At 48.1% G+C, this 27,333-nt stretch overlaps 8 protein-coding genes across 8 annotated transcripts; 5 read left to right on the top strand and 3 right to left on the bottom strand.

Moving 5' to 3' along the window:
- Nucleotides 1-170: 170 nt before the first annotated feature.
- LOC120908656 (histone H4) lies at nt 171-592 on the top strand. The gene has a single exon (XM_040319878.1). It carries the CDS (start codon nt 226-228, stop codon nt 535-537), a length of 312 nt encoding a protein of 103 aa, XP_040175812.1. The 5' UTR covers nt 171-225; the 3' UTR covers nt 538-592.
- A 10,253-nt stretch (nt 593-10,845) lies between these two features.
- On the top strand, nt 10,846-11,705 carry LOC120900972 (protein SREK1IP1). The gene is made up of 2 exons (XM_040308655.1): nt 10,846-11,078; nt 11,144-11,705. Exons 1-2 carry the CDS (start codon nt 10,974-10,976, stop codon nt 11,576-11,578), a joined length of 540 nt encoding a protein of 179 aa, XP_040164589.1. The 5' UTR covers nt 10,846-10,973; the 3' UTR covers nt 11,579-11,705.
- Nucleotides 11,706-11,881: 176 nt separating this feature from the next.
- LOC120898297 (WASH complex subunit 4) lies at nt 11,882-16,302 on the bottom strand. Its single transcript, XM_040303937.1, has 8 exons — nt 16,167-16,302; nt 15,546-16,104; nt 14,988-15,507; nt 14,360-14,917; nt 13,338-14,282; nt 12,990-13,263; nt 12,458-12,916; nt 11,882-12,382 (listed from the first exon to the last, which is right to left on the bottom strand). The coding sequence occupies exons 1-8, from the start codon at nt 16,186-16,188 to the stop codon at nt 12,102-12,104; spliced, it is 3,618 nt and encodes a 1,205-aa protein (XP_040159871.1). The 5' UTR covers nt 16,189-16,302; the 3' UTR covers nt 11,882-12,101.
- Nucleotides 16,303-16,615: 313 nt separating this feature from the next.
- LOC120900899 (ADP-ribosylation factor-like protein 13B) lies at nt 16,616-18,127 on the top strand. Its single transcript, XM_040308532.1, has 5 exons — nt 16,616-16,744; nt 16,804-16,934; nt 17,010-17,086; nt 17,151-17,829; nt 17,890-18,127. The coding sequence occupies exons 1-5, from the start codon at nt 16,695-16,697 to the stop codon at nt 17,994-17,996; spliced, it is 1,044 nt and encodes a 347-aa protein (XP_040164466.1). The 5' UTR covers nt 16,616-16,694; the 3' UTR covers nt 17,997-18,127.
- A 65-nt stretch (nt 18,128-18,192) lies between these two features.
- Nucleotides 18,193-18,804, top strand: LOC120901036 (ribosomal protein 63, mitochondrial). The gene is made up of 2 exons (XM_040308764.1): nt 18,193-18,423; nt 18,491-18,804. Exons 1-2 carry the CDS (start codon nt 18,253-18,255, stop codon nt 18,632-18,634), a joined length of 315 nt encoding a protein of 104 aa, XP_040164698.1. The 5' UTR covers nt 18,193-18,252; the 3' UTR covers nt 18,635-18,804.
- Nucleotides 18,673-22,086, bottom strand: LOC120900776 (apoptosis-inducing factor 3-like). The gene is given in 3 exon segments (XM_040308273.1): nt 18,673-19,372; nt 19,375-20,502; nt 21,739-22,086. Coding segments are annotated over 3 exon segments (1,698 nt in total). The 5' UTR covers nt 21,794-22,086; the 3' UTR covers nt 18,673-18,857.
- Nucleotides 22,087-22,544: 458 nt separating this feature from the next.
- LOC120900846 (required for meiotic nuclear division protein 1 homolog) lies at nt 22,545-24,294 on the bottom strand. The gene has a single exon (XM_040308403.1). The coding sequence runs from the start codon at nt 24,268-24,270 to the stop codon at nt 23,065-23,067; it is 1,206 nt and encodes a 401-aa protein (XP_040164337.1). The 5' UTR covers nt 24,271-24,294; the 3' UTR covers nt 22,545-23,064.
- A 205-nt stretch (nt 24,295-24,499) lies between these two features.
- On the top strand, nt 24,500-26,827 carry LOC120900716 (anaphase-promoting complex subunit 7). The gene is made up of 4 exons (XM_040308143.1): nt 24,500-24,781; nt 24,855-26,021; nt 26,109-26,383; nt 26,458-26,827. Exons 1-4 carry the CDS (start codon nt 24,713-24,715, stop codon nt 26,702-26,704), a joined length of 1,758 nt encoding a protein of 585 aa, XP_040164077.1. The 5' UTR covers nt 24,500-24,712; the 3' UTR covers nt 26,705-26,827.
- The last annotated feature ends 506 nt before the right edge of the window (nt 26,828-27,333 follow it).

Raw genomic sequence — 27,333 nt, 5'->3', positions numbered from 1 at the left:
ACGGAGCGAACTTGTTTATTTGACAAAAAAAGAACGTTAAATGATGAAACTGCTCGAACAACAGCTCTATTCATACGCTTGTCAACCCTCATTTTCTCTCATCTTAAGAGCAAGAGGGAATGCGTGGATGAAAAAGTATAAATAGGGACGTTGAGCTCGAAAACGCTCATTCGTGATCGTCAATTTAAAGTTGGAACATCGTGAACGTACAATCCTGTGCTCATCATGACTGGAAGAGGAAAGGGAGGAAAAGGTCTGGGTAAAGGAGGAGCCAAGCGTCACCGAAAAGTGCTGCGGGATAACATCCAGGGCATTACCAAGCCCGCCATCCGCCGTTTGGCTCGGCGCGGAGGAGTGAAACGTATCTCCGGCCTCATCTACGAGGAAACCCGTGGCGTCCTGAAAGTATTTCTGGAGAATGTGATTCGTGATGCGGTCACTTACACTGAACACGCCAAGCGTAAGACCGTCACCGCTATGGATGTGGTGTATGCTCTGAAGCGTCAGGGCCGCACTCTGTACGGTTTTGGAGGTTAAATTCAACGTGCTCTAACAAACCTCCAAATGGAGTCTCAAAACGGTCCTTTTCAGGACCACAATACATTACTCAAGAGCTGTGTCTTTCGCAACATTAAAATGTTTTATTTGAGAGAAAAAATGTCTATGATGGCTTCGAATGGTGTGCGTATAACATTTTACTCGCATAACAAGCACTCACACTGCTGTATATTCAGTGCATTTACATGAAATAAAATTTATTAAATAAATTTATTTTACAGTGTCGAATTAAAATTATTTTATTTTTCTGGGCAAGCCGCTCATCCTCTTGAAGCAATAATCACCGCTACACATGCGCTTCGTTCATTGATACTTGTGATAATTATTCAAAAGAAGGATTGGGCGAAAAAAAGCTACACCGTTTTCATGAGGTTTGTGAGTTTATTATAACAGCTAAAGGTGCCAATGCTGCCTTTGACTCCGTAAATCACTCAACACTAATTTCAAAACTATCAAGCTACGGAATAAATAGGGCGCTTGTTCATTGGCTCTCCTGTAATTTAAGTGTAAGACAAATTACAGTGAATATTTCATCCGGGGTTCCACAAGGCAGTATTCTAGGCCCTATTCTTTTTATCATTTTCATAAATGATGTTATTTACGTTAAACCAGATTGCGAAAAATTGTTTTATGCAAATGATATGAAAATGTTCCTACCGGTATCAGATCAAACCGATTGCTTAACTCTTCAAAACTGTTTAATTCGATTTAACTCATACCCACCAAATACTTTCTGCAAGATTTGCAATCAGGGTGCTATGAACATGAAGAAATTAACTCCACCTCCAAAATCTATGCTGTTAACTGAATGCTATATATTTTCTTGGGATACTGACTTCATTTGGTATACTGACTTAGCGATGCTCCGCTAGCGATGCTTACATTTTGGTTTGTACATTTGGTAATTGTTCCCCAGCTTCCGTTATCATTAAAATGTTTCCCAGTTATTATCCAGGACAAACACCCTGGGACCTCATAGATCGCATAATGAATTATTTGGGAAAAGTAACGCTCAGCCCTCTACGTTACGCTAGCGTTACAAGAAACGTCTGTCTAGCGCAAACCCAAGCAGCATTTTTGAACGCCTGGTGTTCATTTTTGGTGCCTGGTGTTTGAACGCCGTCGTGGGTAAGCAAATTAATAGATATTAAATCATATCTTTTTAAAGAATAGTTACATTGATTGCTCTGCAATGGGATGGGATCCGAAGCCCTCCGAGGGATAATATAGGCTCTTCCATCCAACTTCTATTCCGACACGTCCTCGTCGTGCAGAGTGGACACATGTGCCTCCATATATCCTAGCTTGGGTACACGGGCTAGATCCAACCCCTTGGGCGGAGGGGGGTGGGTATCCCGGGAAACTGGGTGGCTGAACGTCGAGGGGGCAACCCGACGTTAAATAAAAAGGCCACGTGAGCGCAGGGCCAGTCACCCAGTCTCACGGAACAACAGACTACGGAAAGCAACAGAGAGTTACGAAACGGACCTAACGATACCGACCCAACGCAATACCCCCGGACAACGATCAAAATGGGCTCATGGAACGTACGCACTCTTAGCGAAGCCGGAGCCTTGAAAAAACTTGATGATGCCCTAGACACACTGAGCATAGACCTCGTAGCTCTACAAGAGATTCGGTGGCTAGGGAACGGTGTGCACAACAGGCGTGGTAAGCAATGCTACGACATTTATTACAGCTGCCACGACCGCCACCGCGTGCTCGGAACGGGTTTCGCCGTAGGTCCTCGGCTGAAATCCGTAATCATAGATTTCAAGTAATCATTCTCGAACGACTTAACAACACGCCCGTCATGGGTTCAAGCCCCGAATAGACCGTGCTCCCATACGTAGGACTGACTATCCTGCTATTCTTAACAATAAGTCACTGAAAGCCAAGCTGCTAAGGAAGAAGAAGAAGATTTCAAGGCTATAAACGATAGGCTATGTACCCTGCGCATGCTAGGCAATGCTTTCGGATGTTGTTCAAACTTCTGCAAGCCGTAGACTTATTTTAGACTTACCTGAAGTTACGTGGTAAGTATTCATCAACAACTATCGTGTTCATCGATCGGCCGGGAGGCTGGCCGACACGGTTAAACGGCCACTTTACACCGGAACGAAGAACTCCATCATAAGCGCTTCGTAGTCAACCTCGGCAACCCCTTCCATCAACTCGCGGGCTGCTTCCGTACTGTTTATTCCGTGGCCGGTGAAGAGTGACGGCGCTGCTCCCGAGTGTACCGCTCTGACCGTAACGCACATGTACCATACGCCCCGCCGCTTCTCTGTGCGTCGTCCTATCGAAGCGCTTATAGGCCTGACGTGGACGATCGCAATGTTCACGATGGCTCGCTGTCTCATCAAAGTTCCGGGATCCAGTTGACTTTCCTTCATCGGGGGATCGAGCTTGGCCCGAATGCGGTAGATTCGACAGGCTTGGGAGGCATCCGCACACGTTTTCGGCAACCGCGGTATTCTGAAGCGCGGACGGACTTCGTTGATGATAGGAATATCGTTGCGGTGCCTGAAACGATCACAAAACTCATGGATTAATATAAGTGTACCACGATGTTTTGAAAGCAATTTGATTCGACTGCTCGTTGGCGGGTTGCGTGCACTGGCGTTGATCGTTTGCCCATCCACTACCAGTAGCCCTCGGCCGTCGAGGACGGTGTGAAGCGAACTGTCCTTCTCCGAATCGCTATGCCTGGAATGAACGATCTCAGTTTGAAGCATGGAACTACAGCTATCACGTGAGTATGCTCCCGGTTCGATCTGCTTAACCAAAGTGTTTTCTGCATCCGTTAGCTCCTGTTGCTTCAACATTGCATCTTCTCTACGCCGCCTCTCTTGAGACGGTCTTTCGGCTCTGATGGTTTCTAGTGCAGAATGCTTCTTCAACGCTGTATTTTGTAGCTCTTCACTTACTCCATCACACGAGCGCACATGAAAGTTCGAGTATGTCGCGCCTGGGACGTTCTTGACGATTGGACAGAAACCGTATATAACCCATCCTAGCCGAGTTTTGGAAGCAACGGGCTCGTTATACCTTCTTTCAACGCTATTGAGTGGTCTGGTCACGTGACAATTATCAATTCCTATAAGAATTCTTGGCTGAATGGTGGCGTATGAGTCGATCGGAAGGCCCTTTAAGTGCTCGTAACTAGAAGTCAACTGGGGCACTAGCAACGACTGTTTAGGTAAGGCCAGATTATTTACCGTTCTGGTGTTATGTAACTCGTATTTACGATTTCCGTTCTTTCCAGATACGATGATTTTCAGCCTTACTGAATCGTTTTCCTGTCGAGTCACTCCCCCAGTCCATTGCAGGCAAAGGGGAGAGGGAGTGCCAGTTACTCCAACTTCGTTTAGAAGCGCGCTGTCCATAAGTGTTGCCGACGATCCGTCGTCTATAAACGCATAGGTGTCTACGGAGCCACGAGGTCCGTACACTTTAATTGGCAGGTATTTCAATAGAACTCGATCCTCGGTACCTGAATGCGTGCTGCAGAGTTCCACTGATGACCTGAGCGCCTGTACCGGAACACCGTCGTGTAACAGAGCATGGTGCACAGCTTCGCACCCATCCATTCCGCAAAGAGCATTTATAAGACAAGGTGTCTGGTGGGCAACTAGACACTTCATGCAAAGTTGCCTTGAGTGAACGAACGCTCTGCGTGCTGCTACCGAAAACTGCAAAAACGCACTGCAGTTAGATAAAGATTGACACGTTCCTTTGCACAACTTGCACTGGATTTGTACGCCCGATGAACCTTCTCCCGATGACGTTTGTGGTGACCGTATCGAATTGCCAATTGTCGTGTGTGTGTGTTCCAGTAGGCGGTTTGAGGTGCACGAATCGCTGGTGGGTGAATTCGAGGAGGCTGACGAGACGCTTGATGATTTTGTGAACGAAAGTCTTGAGATGGCTGCCACCTTCCCGTACTAATCCGCTGCTCGTTTGCGTTACGACTAGGAGGGTCTACGATAGCGTCACTAGCGTCGCGTGCCAATTGACTAATCCAGTGCCCAAATTCTGACAAACTTACTCACCGCAAACAACCAGGATTAGAAGCCGGCATTCTTCTCACTTTCTCAACCGTCGCTTCGATGATCTGGTCGGGACGACCGAACTGCACCTCCAGCGTTTCCATCACTTCATTCAGCCCATCGGGCAATAGCAGCAAATGTCCAACACTTTCTTTAGCCTCTCCGATCAACGCTCGCTGAAGCCGTAGTAAGTTTTCTGCCTCCGAAAAACCACATAACTCCGTCGATCGCTCAAACATCCGAATGAACATCGGCCACTCTTCCACCGCACCACTGAATACCGGTAGTTCTTTTCCAACAGCACCTTGTCGGGCCGAAATTTGCGATTGTGTGAGGTTAGCGCTTGAATATAAGGTTGGTGCCAGCGTAAGTTCTAGAGCGATAACTCGGCGGCATTTGGAAGGAAGTTCTTCTATGAGCCTCATCATGGTACTTTCTCCAGGTAATATAATCAGGAACCTGGGGATGATCGTGATATAACATTCGTGGTGGGTTGGTGGTGCTAGCGAAACATGGAGTAGGGGGTACCATACCCGGAGCCGAGTTTGCGCCGCAGTGATCGGTAGCGGACAGCCATTCTTTTGCTTTAACCCGTTGCGCTGCGCCATCGCGCTCACTGGCTTCTGTGTAGCCTGCATCTTCAAGCTCTATCAACTCCAATTCCATCTGTCTCAACTTCAACTGTTGCTTCTCCACTTCAACTCTCTTTCTTAAAATCTCGGCACGCCGAGAATGGTGTGCCGTAGGAACGGCGGTGCGTTTTTCCGTCACATGACTTTCTGCTAACTCCTCTTCAATCAACAAAACTGACTCCTCTGGCGTCGCAATGCACTCCGCCATTGAGTTGGGCAACGGTGATCGCAAATCCGCCTCGTTCCGTGGGCCGTTCGGCTGTGCCGTGCTCGATTCCGTGTTCAATAACCCTTCCGCAGTCGGAAAACCTCCGCTCGCCATTCCACCAACGACTTTGTTGCTTCGCGGCACGACCGCTTCAACTTGGCCACTCTCCTGCCTCACCACCGAACTGGCAACCTCTCGGGTTTCCTTCTGCTGGATGGACATAACACCGAACATTTTCCGTTGAACTGCACTCACAAACAAATACTCAACGGGTTTCTTCACAACTACAGATTTAATTTTGGAATGTCATAACTGCTTTCGGATGTTGTTCAAACTTCTGCAAGCCGTAGACTTATTTTAGGCAGCTTGAGGCGAGCGCCAAAATTAAAATTTTTTTACTCAGAGATTCGATCCGAAAAGAACGTTCGTATAGCATTCGCTCCTATTTATAATCTTTCGGTTTACCGCCATTCTGTTTCCATCAAACCTTTTTCTATCGTTTTGGCCGATTATCCTTCGCTAATATTTCACGCTTCCGATCTCTCAAACCTATGGCATAGCTCTAGCCATCCTACACTGTCAGTGCCGCTCAACTCTGTTCGTAACAAGCCTCATAAACGTTCACGCCCCTATCGAAGAGAAAGAGGAAGAGGAGAAGGACCTTTTTACGGTCGCCTTGCTAGAACTATAGATGCGTACCCCAGACATGACCTCATAATCATCCTGGGGGACTTCAACGCAAAAGTCGGTAGGGAGCCAATGTACCGCCAATACACTGACTGTCACAGTCTGCATGAGCACAGTAACGATAATGGTAGTAGATTGGTCCAGTTCGCCGCAGTGAACAATCTGGTTGTAAGAAGTACCAAATTTGCGCGCAAGAAAATCCACAAGGTCACATGGGCGCACCCTGAGGGAGAATCCTTCAACCAGATCGACCACGTGTTAATAAGCCGCCGCCGACAGTCGAGTCTGTTAAATGTCAGAACATATCGAGGAGCCAATATCAATTCCGATCACTACTTGGTTGGCTTAGTGATACGTTGTAGAATCGCCCGCCCCCGCGCCAATGGGGGCGGAGAAAACACGCAGCCTCGGCTCAAAACGGACGCTCTAAGGGACATTACTGTCCAACAGGAATTCAAAGCCGCTTTAGACGAGTCCCTACTACGGGGTATGATGGGGTATGATATGGGGTATGACCCCATAAAATATTATCCCTGATCCTTCAGGATCGCCATGTCCCGCACGTCGAAGAGATAGTCGGAAACTATCAAAGAGGATTTCGAAACGGAAAATCTACCACTGATCAGATATTCACCATGCGGCAGATCTTGGAGAAGATGGTTGAATACAGAAACGACAGATACCATCTCTTCATAGACTTCAAAGCCACATACGATAGCATAGCTAGGGCAAAACTGTACGACGCTATGAGCTCATTTGGAATCCCGGCCAAACTGATAAGGCTAGTTAGAATGACTATGACCAACGTCACATGCCAGGTGAGGGTGGATGGAAAACTCTCAGGATCTTTTACTACCACCAAAGGTCTGCGCCAGGGGGACGGGCTTGCTTGTCTCCTATTCAACTTGGCGCTAGAGAGGGCCATCCGCGACTCGAGGGTGGAGACTACGGGAACCATCTTCTATAAGTCAACCCAGATCCTGGCATACGCTGATGATATAGACATCATTGGTCTGCGGCTCTCCTATGTAGCAGAAGCCTACCAAGGGATCGAACAGGCGGCAGAGAGCCTCGGATTGCAGATAAACGAGGCAAAGACCAAACTGATGGTGGCAACATTATCGGGCCCACCAATAAATAATCAGAATTTACGTAGGCGTGATGTACAGATAGGTGAACGCACGTTTGAAGTCGTCCCAGAATTCACCTATCTGGAGTCAAAGGTCAGCAACGAAAATATCATGGAAGCTGAGTTGCGCGCAAGAATGCTGGCTGCCAACCGGTCGTTCTACAGCCTGAAAAATCAGTTCACCTCAAAGAACCTGTCGCGACGGACGAAGCTGGGACTATATAGTACCTACATAGTACCAGTACTCACATACGCCTCTGAGACATGAACACTATCCAAATCTGACGAAACCCTCTTAGCCGCGTTCGAGAGGAAGATGCTCGGAAGGATAATTGGCCTCGTATATGTGGAAGGACAATGGAGGAGCCGCTATAATGACGAGCTATACGAGATGTACGGCGACCTCACTGTCGTACAGCGTATAAAACTCGCCAGGCTCCGGTGAGCTGGCCGTGTTATACGCATGGAAACGGACGACCCAGCCCGTAAAGTCGTTTTAGGCCGTCCACAAGGACAGAGGAGGCGTGGTAGACCCAAATTGAGGTGGCAAGATGGCGTGGATGCGTCCGCCATTAAGGCCGGGATAACGGACTGGCAGACGAAGGCGCGAGACCGTGAGCGGTTTCGGACACTCCTGAGGCAAGCCAAGACCGCAAAGCAGTTGTAGCGCCGGATAACATAACATTCACTATCCTATGTGGAGGCGCGCCGGAGAGAGAGTGATCCTTCGGGGATCACGTCATAAGCCCGAACCTAACGGCATCTCACGAGATGCGTGCACTCATCATTGAGAGCCGTGATGCATTCAGGTTGGCTCACCAAGGCAAAATATTCACCATAACAATCGCCAAATGCTCGCTGTAGTATTAAGCTTCCGGAGAACACATCAATATTCTCAGCAGAGGCTATTGTTATTATGATAGCAACTGAAGAAGCGACCGTAAATGACAGACCTAACGTTATTTTCACAGATAGCGCTAGTGTTCTGAAAGCATTAGAGAAAGGATCCTTACGAAACCCCTACATACAAACTATCGAATCTCTATCAAAAGACAGGTCAATCGAATTCTGTTGGATACCAGGACTTAAAGGAATCGCAGGAAACGAAGTAGCTGACCGTCTTACGAATGAAGGTAGGATGATAAAAGATAATGTATGTTGTGTTTTAACTTATGCACTTAACTATTTTATTACATACAAAATAAATAATACAACACTGTTACGTTCGCAATTATTAAATTCGTAACGGACGTGTCAAATTGTAAATTCGCGTGGTGCGCGATCACCTTAATCTAGAAACCGGGAACGCTACGTGTAAAAGCGGAATAAAAATGCGTCACATACACTAACATGCGGCACTCACGCGTACGTACACTTATGTACTATTATCCTCGGAAAGGATAAACTAACACCCTAAAAATTGTATGGGCTTCCGGGGGTATAAAAGGGACCGAACTTTTAATAAACAAACCATTCGGATTTTGCAACTCTTAGAAACCTCGTCTTTTTTTTTTGATTTTGCATATTCGGATCAAGAAAGAAATCTCTCATCCCTCTTCACCCCCTTCTGCGGCATAGGCTCCTCAAATTACTTGAGAGAGCAACTAGCGGGAAGGTTTATTATTGGTGTTGAACGGTTGAGAAGATCGCTGTTACCCGAGCGGGTTTGATTTACAAGGCCGCATCCTTCGCGTGGCCCACAGATCCGTTCGCCGTCGTAACACAACACAATTAACAATCACAATGAGCACTTTAAAACCACAAGTGCAGTGGCCGCGCACCAGCCGCACCGAGCGCCCCTGCCGAGAGCTCCTGCTCGATTGGCCTTCGTGCACACTCTGCTCGGCGCTCGGCACACACTAAGCCTTGCGCGCTTAGTGTGTGCGACAGTGTGCGTGTACACTGTCGTCCCCCTGGACGTTGACCGGTGGCAGCGCAACTGCCACGGGAAGTCCAGGGATCGGCACGCACGGCTGCCCACAACAATTTAGATGGAACTATCTCTAGGAGTGATGCATCCTTCTGGTGGAAAGGGTTAATAAATCAGAGCTGGCAAAACATTTGGAACAAATCATCCATTACCAACCTTAAAAAATAAAACAAACCACGGCACCTTGGAACGATCCACTAGATCACAGCGATCAAAGAGTGGTAACAAGATTGAGAATCGGACACACCAGACTTACACATACGTCCTTAAAAAGGAATCACCGTTAATCTGCCCATTTTGTGGATGTGATACAACGGTGGAACACATTTTAATTGATTGTTTTGGATATTCAGCAGAAAGGAAGAAACACAGGCTTGGAGATCATTTGGACATTGTACTTTCCAACAATTACAAGGAAATTGAAAAACTTTTGAATTTTATAAAGGAATCTAACCTCTACAAACAAGTGTAGCAAATATGGAAAAAATATTTATAAAAACTTAACTGATATGAAAACAGCATTAGAATTAACAAACATTTTCACCTTTCACCATTACCATAAGAACTACCCAAGCGCCACAGATTAAGCTTAAGGGCGATGGCAACGCTTTTTCGCATGCGATTTTATCGGACGGCCTGTCAAATTTTTGTATGGGGTATGACAGATAACGTCGGACGACGAAATCGCACGTCCGACGTTATCTGTCAAATCTCATATAAATCTCGTCCGATAAAATCGCATCCGATGAGCGTTGCCACCGCCCTAAACGACTGGAAAATTGAATATCCATAGAAAAAAATGAAAGCTTCACAGCTTCATTGGTTTGATCAATAGATGGCGTATTACAACTCATCATTATATTGCTATCCTTTTCTTGCAATGTGTTTCGACAAGATTCATCTTATCATGACCTATATAGCCTTATAACTTTCTGAGCAAAAATATATATGAATGATCGTGTGGTCAGATAAGTGGGTATCAACACCAACGACCATTACTCAAATCTCACTTGCTTCAGTGCTGGTGGTTTCCGTTGGAGTTTAGTATTTAAACAATCGTATCGCCGTTCTAGTTCTAGCGATGCATAACTTCAATGCGAAACCATACAACAGTACAGAGGAAATGAGAAAGCTCTCCCCCAAGCGATGAAGCTCAGCTGGTTGGGGTATCCCACCAACAGATAGCGCCACCAGCTTTTTTGCTATTTTTAGAACGCATGAGTCGTTTGCCGTCTGCTAAACGAAGTCTTTCTATATTCCGTTTAGGTAGAGTGCTTGAGAAAGCCGTTTAGTGGTCGTTTAGTGGATTTGTGGCACTTGGGTATTGTATTTTTTCTTCTTTTTCTTGAATTTTTAATTCTTTTTTATTATCTCAAATAGTATTAGTGATTTCTGAATTTTAAATTACGAGAGGCGAATGCTAAAAAGCCTCGTAAAAAAATAAAACAACAACAACAACAACTGTTATATAGTTTCGCATTGAAGTATTCATCGCTAGGAGGTTGCGATACGATAACTGTAAGGCGGAAGGAGAAGGCCTGACAAAATGAGCGAGAAGCAAATTTTTTTTTTCGTCATTTTGCATAGCGGGTACTCGAAACCTCGCAATGTTCAGCGGGCTGTCAAATCGTGTTTGTTTACATTTTCGAACTATTTGTAAACAGTCGAACAGCGCTCGAAGCACCCGAAACGAAGTTTTAGCGATACTTTTTAACTGGTAAAAAATACGTGTTTATGCCGTGATTAGTGACACCAAACACACACACACACACACAATATGGAGTACCTAACAGGTCTGTCGCAAAAGGAGAATGTTCGCGCAGCCTGCAAAAAGTGTGGCTTTCCAGGACACCTGACGTATCAGTGCCGGAACTACCTGACGGTAAGTAAAGCTACCGTAAAAGGTGTGTAGCATCATGGAACATGCTGACGACTCTCATGCCACAGGTCGATCCGCAAAGCCAAGCCGTAGTACCGGTCCAAAAGCGTCCGGGTAGTGAATCGCCCGAACAGAACTACCTCACACCGCTGCAAGAGCTCCGGAAGCAGGAAGAGGAAGAAGAAAAGCGCAAAGCAGAGAAAGCGGCCCGCAAAGAACGCAAAGAACGGGCACGCCGCGCAAAGGAGGCACGCAAGGAGAAAAAGAAGCGCAAGCATCGGAAAAGATCCCGCTCGAGCAGTTCGGACGATAGCGATAGTTCGGATAGGAGCACTAGCAGCAGTAGTAGTAGTAGTAGTAGTAGCGATAGTAAGCACAAAAAGAAAACCAAAAAGCGATACAGGAAAAGGGAAGTGAAGCAAAGCAAAAGGGAAGTGAAAAAGTCCAAAAAGGTTAGGCACAGGCGCAAGCGAAAGGATTCCGACAGTAGCTCGGACAGTTAGAGAGCATCCGGAATCAGTCACTCTATTGTGTTTAAGGACAAAAGCTGTATACATACATACACTTGAAAAACAGAATAGATTGATCATCTCTGACAGCATAAGCATTTTTGCTTAATGCACATTTGAATATCGCTTTTTTTGCAATCGATCTTAAGTGGCGTTGTAGGAAAAATAAGAAACAATTTTAGGAAAGCTTTTCTAACTAAGCTTTTCCCTTTTAAATTGTCATTGTGGTTTGTATTAAGTTAAATGCTTAACATTTCCTTTTTTCTTATTATTGATAAAATGATTCAACACACATTATACGATTAATAGATTCTACAATAGTGCGATAGATAAGCTTTTTTTTTCTTAAATATATTTGACGCTTCTACTGATTTGATATACTATTCTTTTCGCACAATAACATCCATAAAATTCGCTTGAGAGAGGTACAAATCTTGCCCAGCATATAACAAAAAACATCGTAAGGAATGTGTAACATACATATGTTGGTGTAAGGATCCTTCAAGGTCGAACAGATCTATTTGAAAAATATCTTCGAGCTGGATAAATTGTATTGCAACAGCTCAAACTCATGCTGCATCGCGTTCAGCCGTTTGCGTGTGAGCGATACCGTTGGCAGCATCTTTTCGTCCGACGGTTCCATCGTGGAGGATTGCTGCAGCGGATTGGAGGTCCCACCGGCCGTCTGCTGATTTAGTTTGCCCATTTCACGGGCATATTTGGTGTGTACCTCCTTGAACCAGTGCAGCGAATTGAACGCTGCCGTTTGGTTGAGCAGCGTCAGCAAATAGGAAAGCCCTTTAGCGAGGGAAAAGCAAAAAAAGGATTTTTATTAAGATACACTTGCATTAAATAGAACGACGCTGCTCTTACCCATCACGAAACCATCGTCCGTTGGCAGAAACGTTCCGTGCCGATCTTTTTTGGCGATCGTTTCCTTTGCCTTCAGCATCGCCTCGACGTAGCTGATCGTGAGCGGCGGTATGATCAGATAGAACAGCTCTAAATGCGCAAAGCTGTCCGCCGGTGCAGAGCTGTCGCCATCCGCATGGGTCGGCCGCCGGCGCCGCAACCCGTCGAACGCATTCAGCAGCAGGCGGAAAAATTCATTCTCCAGCCGCCAGCTTGTCCGAACGGTGGCCATATCTTGACGCCATATGTTAACGGCCGACTGATTGTCCGGGTTCGACTGAACGGTCGGTTCGCTTGATGGTGCCTGATCGTGCTCTGACGCTTCCGCTGCCGTTGGAGGATTCGAGACGAATTCGGCAGCACCGGTGCACTCGTGCAGCGCACCGGCATGCAGCATCCGTATGAATGCCATCGCATTGCCTGTGAAAGAGAAGAAACGCGAAGCGATATCGTCATAGCAGCGTGGACTCCTTGGTCGTCTTTGACAGCTTACCAATTTGACAGATCAGTTTGCGGAACAGATCGACGTACGTTTCACCGTCGTCCGACAGGCCAAGGTTGCGGATGCGTCGGTTGAACGCGAGCGCCCGGTCGTACGTATAATTCGCCGCATTCACACCGGACGATGCACCAGTTCCCGCTGAGTCGTTACTGTCAGTGGCGAGCTTTTTCGCATCCGCAGCCAGCCGGGAGTGTATTTGCTCGTCGTACAGGAAGTGGGAAAATGTGAACAGCTTCTGGCGCAGGAACTGGAATGCATAGTTTACCTGGTGGAAGAGATTAGGTAAGGGATAAATGTAATCTTCTGTAAGCCCTTACAGTTATTTCTACCGCATCTTACCACTGTGCTAATAATTCCCGGCCCGTGGCGCTTGATGGAATTGGCAATGTGTTCAATTTTGACCACATTGAGCACACCTCCACCACTGGTGCTGCCGCCGCTTGCCGCTGTCGCTGCTTGCTGACGCTCAATAAACAGCTGGCCGTGCAAATCGTACCCGTACGAGCCGATGAACGTTTCGAAATCTTCCATCAGCGCCAGCACATCGTCGTCCTGTCCGTGACCACGCGGGCCCCGCCTATCCTCGGCCGTCGTCCGTGGCAGCTGGTCCTCCACCAACCGTATACCGTACTTCCGGTCCACGATGGAGCGCATTTCGCGATAGATGCGCCACTCGGACGGTGAGATGGTCGAAAGCGTGTAGAACACATCGCTCAAATGATGCGCAACCGAATGCCGCGCGGACAACCATCGTCCATCCGGCTCCTGCGTGAGCTTCGTGCGCAGAAACGCAAACACCAGCTTCTGCGTGTGGTTTTGTTCACCCATTGCCGCGTCGCATCCGTCGCGGAACGGATCGAACGGTTCGATCTGATGCCACTTGCCGTGAAAGTCCCATCGTATGAATGCTTCGATCCGGTTGCTCATGGGAACGACACTCACGGAGAGTGCATCCAGCCGGGCGCTCGGGCCCAGCAGGGGCGTATATTTGCCGGCAACGTCGAGACGATTGCACTCCCGCTCCCAGTCGATGAAGGTGGCCAGGCGGTTCAGCAGCGACTCAACCTTGCGGTACGCGTCGTCCGTCAGAGCTAGCAGAGGAGGTCCGCCGTTGGACGCACTTCCGTGGCACAGAGCAATGGTCAGCTGTGCCAACCCCACCCGTTCCGGTGTGGCCGGACCGTGAAGGCACTTTTCCAACACATCGATAGTGGAAATCTTCTCCAGCCAGAGCGACCCATTGGCGGTGGATTTGGATTCCTTTGCTTCGCGGAGCAATTTTTTCTACCCAAAAAAAAGGCGGAAACAAAGTTAGAATGAAACACTGCCACCGGACCGGTCTAGTGGTACCTTCCCCTTACCTTGGCATTATTAACAATGGTGTAGATTTTATGCTGCTGATGCTGAACGATAAACTGCAGGCAGGGCACAGTGACGGAACGGCGCGTGGAGGACAGCAAAAACTCTACCACCATGCGCCGGTACTGTATCAATCGGTCCGTCCTCTCCGTAGCCCGTCGACCGTACAGAGCGTACAGTGTTCCCAGCACGTATTCCATTTCGCGCACGAGCCGTACACCCTCCAGCAGCAGGCCACATTTGATGCGCAATTTTTCCAGCGTAAAATTGCCATCATCCTGAGAAGCCCCGGGCACGGATGGCCGGTTGCGCAGCTGTACATGGGCCTCCACCAGCCAGCTGGCCGCATGCAGACAGAGAACGGCAGCTGTAGCCGATTTTTCCAGCGCCTGCAGCTGCGCGTCCCGTGCCTTCTGATAATCGAACGACGTAGACAGCGGCGTACTGACGGAAATTGGAGCCGCACTCGCATCGTAATCCCGCAGCAGCTTATGTCCATGCACCTGTATGAACTCGTCCGGCTGCCAGGGGAAATTGTCCTCCAGCGGAATCAGGGGGAACTGAAAGAAAAACGCTTCCATGATGGTACCATTTTCCAACAACGAAGGTATCCTTCACTCCTTCACCCACCTTCAGGTTTAGCTCGAAAAGATTCTTCAACATGCGCTGCTCGATGGGCAGAAAGAGATAGAGGGCGAAATTGAGCAGCACGTTCACGCCAATAACATCCTTCGATTGTGTAAAATCTACTCCGTTTGGTGTCGTCTTTGCACTCGCCGTAAGGTTGGTAAGCTTTCGCTTCAAAAACTTCATGAACCGATCGCTAAAGGCTTCCCCGGAGCAAACCGGATCGAAGCGCGTTTTCACCTTGTACAGTGCCTCGAGAAGGCGCCTTTCGCCCGTCACTTCCGGCATGGACTCATCCCCAATCCAAAAGCCAATCGCTTGGCACACGAAGAGAAGATCGCGAAAGCCGGCCTTGTTCGACGGAGCGCTTTTAGTCGGCTGGCGAAGCTTATGAGAGAACGATCGCCAGTGCGCTTTAAGGTGAGTCTTGCCTATTATATGATCGAGTTCCAGGGCGACGCGTAACAGTTTTCCAATATAGTCGAAAAGGTACTGGAATTTAGGAACGAATGTACACAAATATCTACATAATTCTCACTGTTTCGTTTGTGGATTACTCACGTCCACATCCAACGACGGTGGTGACTTCCCATCCAGACCATTCTTTTTCGTGCGCTTCGCTCGACCGTACGATGCTTCCTCGTCAAAAAGGCACCGATTTGACGCAGCAGCAGAACACCGACATCTCGGAGACGTTCGTAGTGGCACTGCACCGTTGCCATCAGGTCGATATTCTGAGCAATCCATAGCAGAGGCGGACGATCTGTATCCTCCACATCACGGAATGGTTCGGTGCGATCGTAAATAGTGCGTACCAGCGCTCGTATCTCCTGCTCCAGACAATCGATCTCACGGCACAGTTGCGCAAAGGTGGACAGCAGCTTGTTCAGCGGTAGGGTGCTAGTGCCGGGTATGGCGCTGTTCGATTTGCCACTGTTGATGCTGTTGGTCTCTATCATGCGAGCGGGCGGTAGCCGCTCATTATTGCACGCATAGTCCAATCGCACGATGCTGGGTACGGGTCCGTTCGAAAGGGCAGATATGTGGAGCTGGGCTAGCTTTTGGTCATAATCTTTCAGGAAATGACCGTACTCCTTGATCTGCGTTGCGTACAGATGGCCTGGAAAGGAAGTGAACATGTTAGTTCGTGATACAACAACGTGTGTATACGCAAACTCTTACTTGAAGAAACAACCGTCTCCATCACGACTGATTAATTCATATTATGGGAAGAAAATGAAGAGAAATTTTATTAATAATATTCACCCGACTAGCGATAGCAATTGATGATTCATGTCGGTTTGTTGATGTTATGACTTTTTCTTCTTCTTTTAACTGTCATGAAAACTGTCATTCGAACTCCTCTGTTCTCGTCGGATTTTAATGTGTCGTTGTTTGTGGCGGTTGAGTTTTAAATTGTCCGTTATATATTTCTGTCGGTTTTATTCTAAAATTTGTAAAAGAAGAATATTTAAACTATTTTTTTAACTTTAACAATACTTACCTCTGCGTTTGATTCCACCTTCTATATTCTACCTCTTTTCAACCAATCATTTGACACCCTTCAGATATATGCCAGACACCTAGCAACCGTTGGCAAGGACCTGGTAAATATCCTAAACAAACAAATGTATTGCTCACGTAGAGTAGAAAACTCACTCGTACACAAACAAGATTAAATATCTAAACCATGCAACTTTGGGCCGTATAATGGGAACAGTTTTCGCCAAATGCTGTAGAAAAGAGCATGAAAATAACAAGTAAGTAGTGGCAATTCTGATGCCTTGTGCTAAACTAACCTTCGCCACTTTGTTGCCAGTGATGCACTAAACATTCTCGTGCTGGGAATCGAGAATTCGGGCAAGACTGAGATATCGTTCAAAATTTGTCATCAAAAGCGGGGCGATTATGCTTCGACCAAAGGATGCCGATTGTTCGAAACTGTGATCGGTAGGCGTTTATATTTTTGCTGACTGTGAGCTGTGTCCTTCTTAATCAAAACGTATCCTTGTTTTTATGTTGCAGCGGATACTGAGATAAAACTTATCGAAATCGGCGGTGGATCCGACCTTCGAGACATCTGGAAGTACTATTTCTTAGATGTAATTTAAGCTGTTCTCTATTTGTGTGAAGAATTTTACCAATCGTTCCATTCCGCAATCGCAGGCTCTGGCTGTTATTTTCGTAATCGATGCTTCCAACATACACAACATCTGTGAGTCTTATAAAATATTCCAAAACCTCATGGCGCACGAGTTCCTGGCGGGCAAACCATTCCTTATACTCGCCAACAAGCAGGACCTGCCGGAATCGGTCGATTGTATCGAAATCTGCGAGTATCTGGACGTCGAGTATCTAGCGAACCGGTACCGTTGTCCGTGTCTCGTAGAGGCATGCGGCAATTGGGGCACCACCGCCTACGAACCGAACGAATACGATGGATTAACCTACGGCATCCAGTGGCTGGTAGGAACGGTGCTTGCCCATCGGCAGTTCATTATGAACCGTATCAACTTCCACAAACTGATGCTGGGACGCGATGGTGCGGATGCATCGAGAACTATAAAAAGGCCGCGCACGGGCATAAAATCCGGGGGCAGCAGAAGACGCAAACGCAAAGACAGCCGTCCGAAAACGGCACCTTCAAGCCAGCAGGCCTGGCTGAAAGAAAACGACAACAATTATCTGATTAAACGAAACAGCATTATCTCCGTAAAGAGTATACCCACCAGCACTACCACGGAACGGACGAACAACTCGAGCACCAAGGCAACTACTACCTCCGGCAGCGGACTTTCGGTCGTAGATGAAGCTGTGGAAGTCAGCCAGACCAGCAGCAGCACGGGTGCGTTTGTATGACAATGGGAAACAAAACCGATGTACAATTGATGCTTTACTTTTCCAGAACATGCCACAGTCATACATGTAAGCAAAGATGATATGACTTTAGAAGATTTGTCCCTTTCTTTCTCCGTCAATGAGACGAATGGAAAAGCGGTGGAACTTATTTGAGATTAGCGTTCTGTGCCAAAAGCGCTATACATCGGCAAGGCATTATGATGCACTTCCTGTTCTGTCGGGTGTTTTATTTTTTTGGAAAACTATTTCAATTTTTAAATAACATTCTCATCCCACCAGCACTACATCAATCTTGTTTCATTTGTAACACCCATGCTGCTACTCACCTTGGTCGGGTGTCATGATGACAGATGTTGAAAGTTATGAAAACAATCGCATTTCTCATTTTCCGCACGCACTTCGTAACAAAATGAGGCTTTCGGTGGTGAATTTCTTCAAGAAAAGTGTAAATGGACACATTTTTCGCGGTAAATATCGATTGGTGAAACGGGTAACGCCTCGCTCGACCCAGACACTCATTCGAGAGTACGAACAAACGGAGGCTAACATGAAACTGCTGCTCCATCCGTACCTGTCCAAGGTAAGTCCGTCTAGTCGCGGCTGCAAATTGTGCCGATCAGTATTGCTCACACGTTCGCAATTTGTAGGAACAATCCAGCGGACATGCGAAGGAGCTGGGTAAGAAGGAACAGCTGGTGGCCAAATGGCGCGCGGAACAGCTCAAGATGAAACCGCACGTCACGATAGCGGAACGATTGGCACACTTGCAGGTCAAAAATGTGTGGGATTAGCGTAACGGAAGCGTGAAACAGTATAACACCGCTGAAGGTTCGGAGTAAAAGGAGTTCCTTTTATTGTACAACAAGCATTTTACATCAACAATGCGTTTGAGAGAGTGTTCACTCTTCTCGTGTATATGGTAACAGTAGAATCAATAGTGAATAATGTTACAATCAAAATATATTACTGTGTGTTGTTCTCGAGTGGTTGTTGATTGTCCGTCGGCGTGGTCCGTTACGCCGGTACCCAGCCCAGCGGGTTGGGCGTCAGGTCTTCCTTGTGCAACACTTTACCCTGCGAGGAATACTCTGCAAACTGGGCCACCACCGGATCTCGCTGGCATGATGACATCCCTATCACCCGTCCCCCCTTACCGATGTAGAACGCCACGAACTTTAGGGCGGCCAGATCTCCGTCAATGATCACCTCGTCGGGCTGGCCGTATCCGCAATATCGGAACGACTTGCCGAACAGTACCGTCCAGAAGAATGGGACCGCTTTGAGCGGTGTCGCCTTGCCGATCATGTTCAGTGCCGCCACCCGGCCGTGATACTGTGCAAGCGGATAGTGGCCGATGGTAGCCTGCTGCCCATCGTTTGAGTGGACCGGTGCGTTCGCAATGTCGCCCCCGACATACACACCTTCCAGATTCGACTCTAAATACTGGTCGGTATTGATCGATCCGTTGCGATTCAGGCTGATGCCCGAGCCCTGCAGGAACTCCGTGTACAGCGTCGAACCGATGCCAAAATGCAAATATCCGCATCGAGCAGGGTACCGTCGGTCAGCTCTACCTGCTGCACCGTACCCTCCGCTCCGATGCACCGCCGGATGCCGGAATTCATCACGAACTGCACGCCCTTCTCCTCGAACAGCTCCATGACCCGCTGGCCGATCGCATCGCCAAACGATTCCTTCAGCGGAACGGCACCGCGACCGATGACCGTCACCTTGGCTACCTTGTTCACGCAGTAGGCGGCCGCCTCGAGTCCGATGAAGCTCGTGCCCAGTATGACCACCCGCTTTTCTGGCGCGAGTTGCTCGTTAACCTGCTTGGCATCGGCCGCCGTACGCAGCACGCACACGTTGCCCAGGCTGGCGCCCTCGATCGGAGGCCGGCGAGGATTCGAACCAGTCGCAATGTACGCCTTATCGTACCGGATCTTGTACCCATTGTCGAGCGTGAGTTCGTGCGTGGCACCGTCCAGCTTCGTTACGGCAGTGCCCAGCATGACCTCGATGTCGTTCTCGTCGTAGAACTGCTGCGTCCGCAGCAGGACCTTTTCCAGATTCAGGTCCATCGTTTTGCTCACCTTCACCCGGTCGTACGGTAGGCATGGTTCCTTGTTGATCATCACTATCCGCCCGGTGAATCCTTCCTGTCGCAGCGTTTCCGCACAAGTCGCTCCCGACGGACCTCCACCGATGACGACGTACGTGCGGTCGTCCTGCGCCGCCCGTCTGGCCATTACACGCGTCCGCTTGTTGGTGGCCAGTTCGGTGCGCTTGGCGCGCACTTTCACCTCACCCGCCTCGCCAACGGTGACGCGGTAGCAGGGCAGCGAATCCATCCCCGGGAAGTCTTCGATATCGCCCGTCTCCACGTTGAAGCACGCTCCATGCCAAGGGCATCGGACGCGTCCTTCGCCCAGCGCACCGGTCACGAGCATGGCACCGTAGTGGGAGCATTTGTTGCCGATGGCCGAAAGCTTCCCGTTCTGCCGTACCAGCAGCACCTTGCCCTCGCCCAACTCGACCTGCTTCATCTGGTTCTCACCAATCTCCGACTCCTGGCACACGACGGCTTCGATGAAATCGTCATCGTGCGTGCCTGCTGCCCCTCCATTGCTCGTGGACGTAGCCGCCGTAACCTTGGATGCTGTGGAGCCAAAGAGATACGTGGGACACATTAGAACGCAAAGAAAAATCGATCGATTACGCACGGAAAAACACTCGTTGCGCGTGAAAATTCACTGTTCGGTAATTAGAGCTATGAAATTCCCGGCAGCCACACTCAATGATGAATCATCGTCACCCGTACAGGAATGTTCACCGAAAAAAAAAACACGTACCGAGATACGACATCATCTTGTGACGCACACACTGGAAAGAATAGTCAACTTGCAAAACCCACCACCCAACACGTTCGCACCGATCGAAGGAGCCGGAATTTCTGATGGATGGGTTTTTTTCCTGTCCCCAACGATCCGATTGTTGCTGTGCCGCGCACAGTGCACACTAATGCGTTACCAAGGCAACCGCACACTGTCACCGCGCGCGCACACACACACACAAACACGTTTAGCGTACCGCGACCGGCACACCCACGAACGAACAGCAACGATTGGCGCGGTTTTTGGCTTTGGCTATTTAGTTGGGCGATAAAAAAACCCGCTTCGTGTTGCCCAAATTTTGTTGTGGTTGGTTGCGGCTAGCTGGCTGCCGTTTTCTGACCGGTCTTTGTCCGATCCGGTTTTTGTGCGGTGTCTTTCAAGAAAGGGTTGAATTTGGTACAAGACCTTCGCCGTACTTGATGGAGTGTTTTTTTTGTTGCAAAATCTCCCTCTCTCTGTCGTTGGTTTTGAGGAAGGTCATCAACGTATGCCGATTTTTACCATTAAAATCTAAACCAAACGCCGCTCGTTTCATCTCGAGAACCGAATCCAAGTCACGAATTCGATTTAGAGACAGAAAGCGAACGGCACTCGAAAGCGAAAATCATTCAAGGTTACACATTGAATGTTCCCATTTTTTTTTCTTTTATAACACCAACCACTTTATGCTTTATGTTTCGTCCATAGTAAACGCTCTAACGACTCCCTTCCACCACAATATGTAGACGCAAGCGGCAGTCATAACTTTCACTTCTTCCGATTTTGTAGAGCGAGACCTCAGCCGCTCGCTAACCACAGATACCAACAAAAAAAAACACACACTTCCGCCGTCATTACACAGCACTAGCGAGTGTGAAGGCCTTATCTTAGCAGGGCAGCAGGATATAGCCAAACAAACCGGTCACTGACATGAAATTACACATTTGAACTTGGCCCGTTGCTATGGCGACCGGTGACCTCCGAAAACGAAACAAACACCACGCACACGGTTGTATTCTTACCTTTGGCGAGGGATTCGTTCGAATTGCGAACCGCCTTTGACGAACTGCAGCCCATCTTGGAATGAAGCCCGTGGTGACAGGTGTTGGTGCCCCGAATGCCTGAACCACGCTGCCGTCTGCCGAAGCCCAATGACCCTGGCGTACCGATCAACAGTGTAGGCCACAGACAATGTGGTACGATGGCGACACAAAGACGCGAACAACCACCGATTGACTAATGCGAAGGTCTCGACAAGGTATTGCAGCGGGTCTGGCTAAAGGTACTACACCACTGCCGCAAACGATCCTGTCCATTGAAAAGGTAGGCGCACGAGACCGTGTACCGGAATAGTGTTCCGTGTGCTGCGGTCGATCGTTAACTAAGACCAGCGCCCGTACTCTCGGACCGTTTCAACCGGTTGCACGGTGGGGGGGTTTGCGCGCCGTAACCGCGTGCCACCCGCCGGTTCTGCGCGCTACATCGCGCAGAAAACGTGCTCGTAGGCAACGGCGTTTCAATTCGTTCGTTTGGTCGCGTTCGCTACCATGCGTTTAATCGGCATTCGACATCGCGATCGTGACGTTTCGCCGATGCGATTGCGCGAGAAGGAGGAGGAGTGCTGGCACTGTTGCATGCTTCGCTTTTGCACTTGTTTATTGCAAATCTAGCGTATACTGAGCTTGGCTGTGTGGGGAGGCCTAACCGTGCAAATCGCGCACTCGTTCGGTGGATGTTAACGACATAAAAATGCAATTGTTAATGTATGTAGAACAAGCAGCCTAGTGTATGTGCAGTAGCATATCTACCCATTACAGTGTTAGAGATATTAGATGTTGAACCAGTTTTTTATTCATTTTCAATCGTTGGCTTAACGGCCTTGGAGTTTTCAGCAACGCACGCATTCGTGTTTTTCATACCGTTATTACTAAACTATCTAAATGCTGAAGGTCATCGTCATTAGCACAGTCGTTCAGGTTGGATTTTTTATCCAAGCAGATAGGAATTGGTGAATAAGGGTGCTCGGTTGGAAAAATATATATGGGTATGTCAAGTATTGGGATTGTTGTGCTGCTTATCATTGAAATTGCAAAAATGACTTTGAAATCTTCTGCTTAACACTCAACTGATAACACATATTTATGAAGGGGTAATACAAAAAAAAATAGACAAAGTCTAACGAAACCGGAAACCTACGCCTATAAACTAGTATTTACTCCTGATAACGTGCAATCAATGAATCACTCGAATGCTGTCAATGATATAACAAACAGCCTATCAGAACGTAGCCTCGGCAAGCGAAACTCCATCCACCATCACCACCTATCGTGCTTGTTGTGTGTTTGTCTTTAAGAAAACCTGTCCACGTAGTGCAATATCTCGAATCCCACCTCCACCATGATAAGGATGATAATCATCCACTCCAGCCGTACGTGATGGTCATCATTCAGGTTCGAGCTGATCAGATCGGCCAGCTCAACACAGTGGTTTAGCTTCTCGTTCATCACGCGCGTCCGCCGGGAGATGCTGAAGTATGCGCAGGTCTGATTGTACAGCGATTCCAGCTGCTCCCGGTCCCAGTAAAAGTCGGGCGTGTCGAGCAGATCCGAGCTAAGGTTGATGACGTGCCGCAGCGCGAACAGCTCCCCGGTGCGGCGCAGCATTTCCGGTCGCGTGATTTTGATCTTGTTTCCCTTCTTCAGATCCTCCGTGACGTACGCCATCGAGTCGATGTAGCGCTCGAGCGATGCCTCCCAGATGCCTAGCTTCACCGACAGGGACATTGCATTTGCAAAGGTGTACTTTTCCAGATCGGCATCTTCCGACTTCGAAACGTAGAAGCTGTTGTGCTTTAGCCGCGCAATACCATCCTGATTGTAAAGCATGGATTCGCTCTCCTCCAGCACGGTACCCTCGTCGTACGAGTCCTGCTCGAACGGGCGCAAGAACCGCAGAATGTTGCTGCTCTCCAGATCGGTACAGTTCCACAGCACCACCGTGCCCTCGCGGAAAAAGTACAAATCTCGACACTCGTCGCCCACCTTGTACTTTGCCGTCACATGCAGTACGTCCGGTTCCGTGTCGATATTATCGCTGGACAGGAACTGCTTCGGTTCATACAGATTTTGTTCGCGCAGTGCCCTCAGCAGCCGATCGAGATCGTACTCTTCCGCGGTAGCAAACGCCGTGACCGTCTTGTAGCCGCGGGAAATCTTTTCGTTCTCGTCCTCCCGTTTTCTGCGCGGCCGTTTCTTCAGCTGCATGCTTTCGTGCAGACTGATGATGGAGGATGATGAAATTTTGTTACATTGTTGCACCTGTGACGATGGCCTACCTCGACTGACGAAGTACGGACTGTGACCCAGCTGCTGCGATGCTATTGTTAGGGGACCGGAACTTGCCGGCATCGCGCGGGCGTGTGCAGCTTTCGTCAATGGAACATTTCCACCGATGGTGGTGGCGTTGCTGGAAGCATTTCTCCACCCACTTAACACAAGCGTTGAAGAAACCCGGCGGCAACTGTTGAACAAACTTATGCTGATAAAACTCGTCATGTTTATTGCGAATTACTATCGACCGGCATGTCGCGAAATTACTCAACACAGGAGGATTGTTTTCTTTTGAATCGATTGTGCAGCTGTCAGTTGGGGTGATCTGCGAAGCGACGTCAATGAAATACATTTCAGTTGTGCAATATGTTTTAATTATTTTTAACATTGACGAAAGCTCAGTGATTTTACAATACAAATTATTCAATTAAGTTTATTGTAGAAATAAATTTTGAAACATGTTTGGCTGTTGTTTCACCAGTTTTACAACCGGTACGTGTAGTCGGTGCTTCAGCTCAAACGATGTCTGTCACGTTGACAGCTGTTTAGTTTGAAAGCTGGCGTAAACAAAAGCCACTCAAAAGAAAGCTGGTCTTCGTTCGGAAGAAACAACAGCTTCATACAGGAAATAAGTTAGTTAATTTAACCAAACCATCTGCATTCCATCATGAAAACATTGTTCGAACAACTGAAAACTCTATTTGACTATGAGCTCTACTCAAATGCGGCCACGCTGGTAAGCATCCGGTAGTACTTCCCATTCTTCTGCCACAAATAATCAAAACCTCTCAAATCGCCACTTCTTGCAGGCCAATTTAATCATCTCCATATATGACACCAATCGTGCCACGCTCAGCCCTCAGGAACACTTCGGTACGCTCGTGTATTATGCGGAGTCGCTCTTTCACGAGCGACGGTTTCGCGAAGCGGAAACCATCTACCGGCAGGCGCTGCAGCTGAAGCGGCTGCTGACGAAAAACAAATCACCCAACTGCAAAACCACGGCAGGCTCCGTCCCCGGTCCGGTCGATCTGCAGTCGGAGGTGGAGCTAAAGTACAAGACGGCCCGATGCCTGATAGAGATGAAGTGTTATCGCGATGCCATTGTCCTGCTGCAATCGCTCGCACTGAAACAGCGCACACCGAAGGTAAACATGCTGTTGAGCAAACTGTGTCACAACCACGGCCACGAACGAAGTGCCATCGGGACGTACAAGGAGGTGCTGAAGGAGTGTCCGCTGGCGTTTGAGGCGATTGAGGGTCTGCTCACGCTTGGCGTCAAGGGTATCGAAGTGAATTCAATGATCGTGGACGCTACCATGGCACCGCAGTGCAGCGAGTGGATGAGCAGCTGGATCAAGGCACACGCCAACATCCAGGCACGCAAGTACACCGACGCAATCCAAACGCTACGTAGCATCGAGGCAAACACCTGCCTGCGCAACTATCACCAGCTGTTGGTGCTGATCGGCGAATGCTACTACCACAATGGTGATTACGAGCAGGCGTACATCACGCTGAAGCGTGCCCACGCCATGCAGCCACAATCGAAGAACGGTCTGCAGATTCTCGCTCTACTGATGGCAAAGAATAAAAAAATTGCCGAGCTGGAGAAACTGATCACTCCGTCGCCCTCGCTGCTGAACGAGTACACGTCCGAGATGTGGTACGTGATGGGGCAGTACCTGTTTGCCACCGGCAAGTACGAGAAGGCTGTGTACTTTGTGCAGAAGGCATGTTTCCAGAACTCGCGCAACGTCGAGGCGCTGGTGCTGAAGGCGGAAGTGCTGTTTCAGGTGAAAAAGTATCAGCAGGGCATCGCACACCTTCGGTATGGGCAGCAGTTTGCCCCCTATCGGTACGAAATTCACAAGGCGCTCGTGGACAATTACCTTAATATGGGACGCAACCGGGAGGCGCAGCTGCAAGCACTGAAGGCGGTCAAGATGTTGGGCGAGTCAGCGCGAATGTTGGTGGTAAGTGTTTAAATGCGAGCAAACAGTCCGCTCTCTTCAGTATTATAATAGCAGCTTGTTTAATGCAACTGGCACAATTACTTGCAGTTATTGGCGCGCACATACATGAAAGATGAAGCCGCAAGACCGAAGGCAAAAGCGCTCTGCCTAAAGGCGCTGGAGATGAGCGAAAACTTCTTGCCTGCAGTATATCTGCTCTCGGAAATTTACCTGCGGGAGAACGATATCAGCACCAGAATGAAGCTGCTCAAAAAGCACGTAATGCTATCGAAGAACAGCAAGCTCCATGTGATGCTGGCGGAAACACTTAACAACGAAAAGGATCATTCCGGCGCGTTAGAACACTATTCCATTGCTCTCAAGTAAGTGTCGCACACATTCGCTGTCTTTCTGGCTTGAGCTGAAATAATAATTACTTCCCGTCCTTCAAATGTAGCCTCGATCCTTCGAATCGCGTGGCAATGTCGGGACTGCTTATGGTGGGACAAAACAAGGGCGGCACGAGCAGCAGCGCCTCGAATGCGGGTGCGTCCAGCTCATATCTGGAGTCGATGGCCGAAGACGGTAGCGACGTACCGGACAATCCGCTGGAAATGATCGAAATACGAACGACTGGAGCGAACGAGATGGAGTCGGAAAGTGATGCTATGTGGTCGGATTTGGAAATCGAAATCAATCAGTAGGTTGGTACGCGCGGTGAAAATTCTTCCAGTGGGTGATCGATTAATTTAGTACTAGCTGTAATAAAACCTACCTTATAGCTCCGCTTTAAAAGAATATAATCTCCGGATCTGTCGAATCATCAACATTTGGTTTTCGCGAGTGAATGCAAATATATTTTGATCCATTTGAAATATCACCAAAGTATTACCAAATGCATTTTCCAGCATTGGACGAAGTAACTATCGAGCTTATCAAAGTGCGAATGATATGCTATGATAGCTAAAAGCCTATAGAAAATGGATATAATGATATACTTGAGCGTACACTGGCATGGATTTTTATACCTTATATTTAGTCAGTAGGTACAGCCAAAGCTATGTAAATCGTATATGACTAACGAGGACTATTGCAATGATTAAGAAAAATGTGCACCTTAATTTTTTTTCGCTGGTATTGTACATCTGTTATCCTCTAAAACAGTGAGTTTGTGTTTATATTTTAAATCAACAAAAACACTACTGTTGTTGTTTGTTTTGAGCCAGTAAACCCTTCTGGACATTCTTTTGACTATATAAGGATATGTTAAGTCTTCTATTGGAATAACAAAAAGGCTCTTTAAGAAATGACTCACAACATCATAAATCGTTGT

This window comes from Anopheles arabiensis, chromosome 2 (assembly GCF_016920715.1).
Source record: "Anopheles arabiensis isolate DONGOLA chromosome 2, AaraD3, whole genome shotgun sequence".
Lineage (NCBI taxonomy): Eukaryota > Metazoa > Arthropoda > Insecta > Diptera > Culicidae > Anopheles > Anopheles arabiensis.
The sequence above is the reverse complement of the archived record's forward strand: the minus strand, read 5'-3'. Positions and strand labels throughout refer to the sequence as shown.

Coding starts and splice junctions, on each gene's coding strand:
- LOC120908656 (XM_040319878.1), top strand. CDS start 226: ATGACTGGAAGAGGAAAGGGAGGAAAAGGTCTGGGTAAAGGAGGAGCC.
- LOC120900972 (XM_040308655.1), top strand. CDS start 10,974: ATGGAGTACCTAACAGGTCTGTCGCAAAAGGAGAATGTTCGCGCAGCC. Junction 11,079..11,143: donor AGTGCCGGAACTACCTGACG/GTAAGTAAAGCT, acceptor CTCATGCCACAG/GTCGATCCGCAAAGCCAAGC.
- LOC120898297 (XM_040303937.1), bottom strand. CDS start 16,188: ATGGAGACGGTTGTTTCTTCAA. Junction 16,105..16,166: donor GGAGACGGTTGTTTCTTCAA/GTAAGAGTTTGC, acceptor CTTCCTTTCCAG/GCCATCTGTACGCAACGCAG. Junction 15,508..15,545: donor CACCGTCGTTGGATGTGGAC/GTGAGTAATCCA, acceptor AGAATTATGTAG/ATATTTGTGTACATTCGTTC.
- LOC120900899 (XM_040308532.1), top strand. CDS start 16,695: ATGGGAACAGTTTTCGCCAAATGCTGTAGAAAAGAGCATGAAAATAAC. Junction 16,745..16,803: donor AAAGAGCATGAAAATAACAA/GTAAGTAGTGGC, acceptor CTTTGTTGCCAG/TGATGCACTAAACATTCTCG. Junction 17,087..17,150: donor GGAAGTACTATTTCTTAGAT/GTAATTTAAGCT, acceptor CCGCAATCGCAG/GCTCTGGCTGTTATTTTCGT.
- LOC120901036 (XM_040308764.1), top strand. CDS start 18,253: ATGAGGCTTTCGGTGGTGAATTTCTTCAAGAAAAGTGTAAATGGACAC. Junction 18,424..18,490: donor TCCATCCGTACCTGTCCAAG/GTAAGTCCGTCT, acceptor CGCAATTTGTAG/GAACAATCCAGCGGACATGC.
- LOC120900846 (XM_040308403.1), bottom strand. CDS start 24,270: ATGACGAGTTTTATCAGCATAAGTTTGTTCAACAGTTGCCGCCGGGTT.
- LOC120900716 (XM_040308143.1), top strand. CDS start 24,713: ATGAAAACATTGTTCGAACAACTGAAAACTCTATTTGACTATGAGCTC. Junction 24,782..24,854: donor ACTCAAATGCGGCCACGCTG/GTAAGCATCCGG, acceptor CACTTCTTGCAG/GCCAATTTAATCATCTCCAT. Junction 26,384..26,457: donor CACTATTCCATTGCTCTCAA/GTAAGTGTCGCA, acceptor CTTCAAATGTAG/CCTCGATCCTTCGAATCGCG.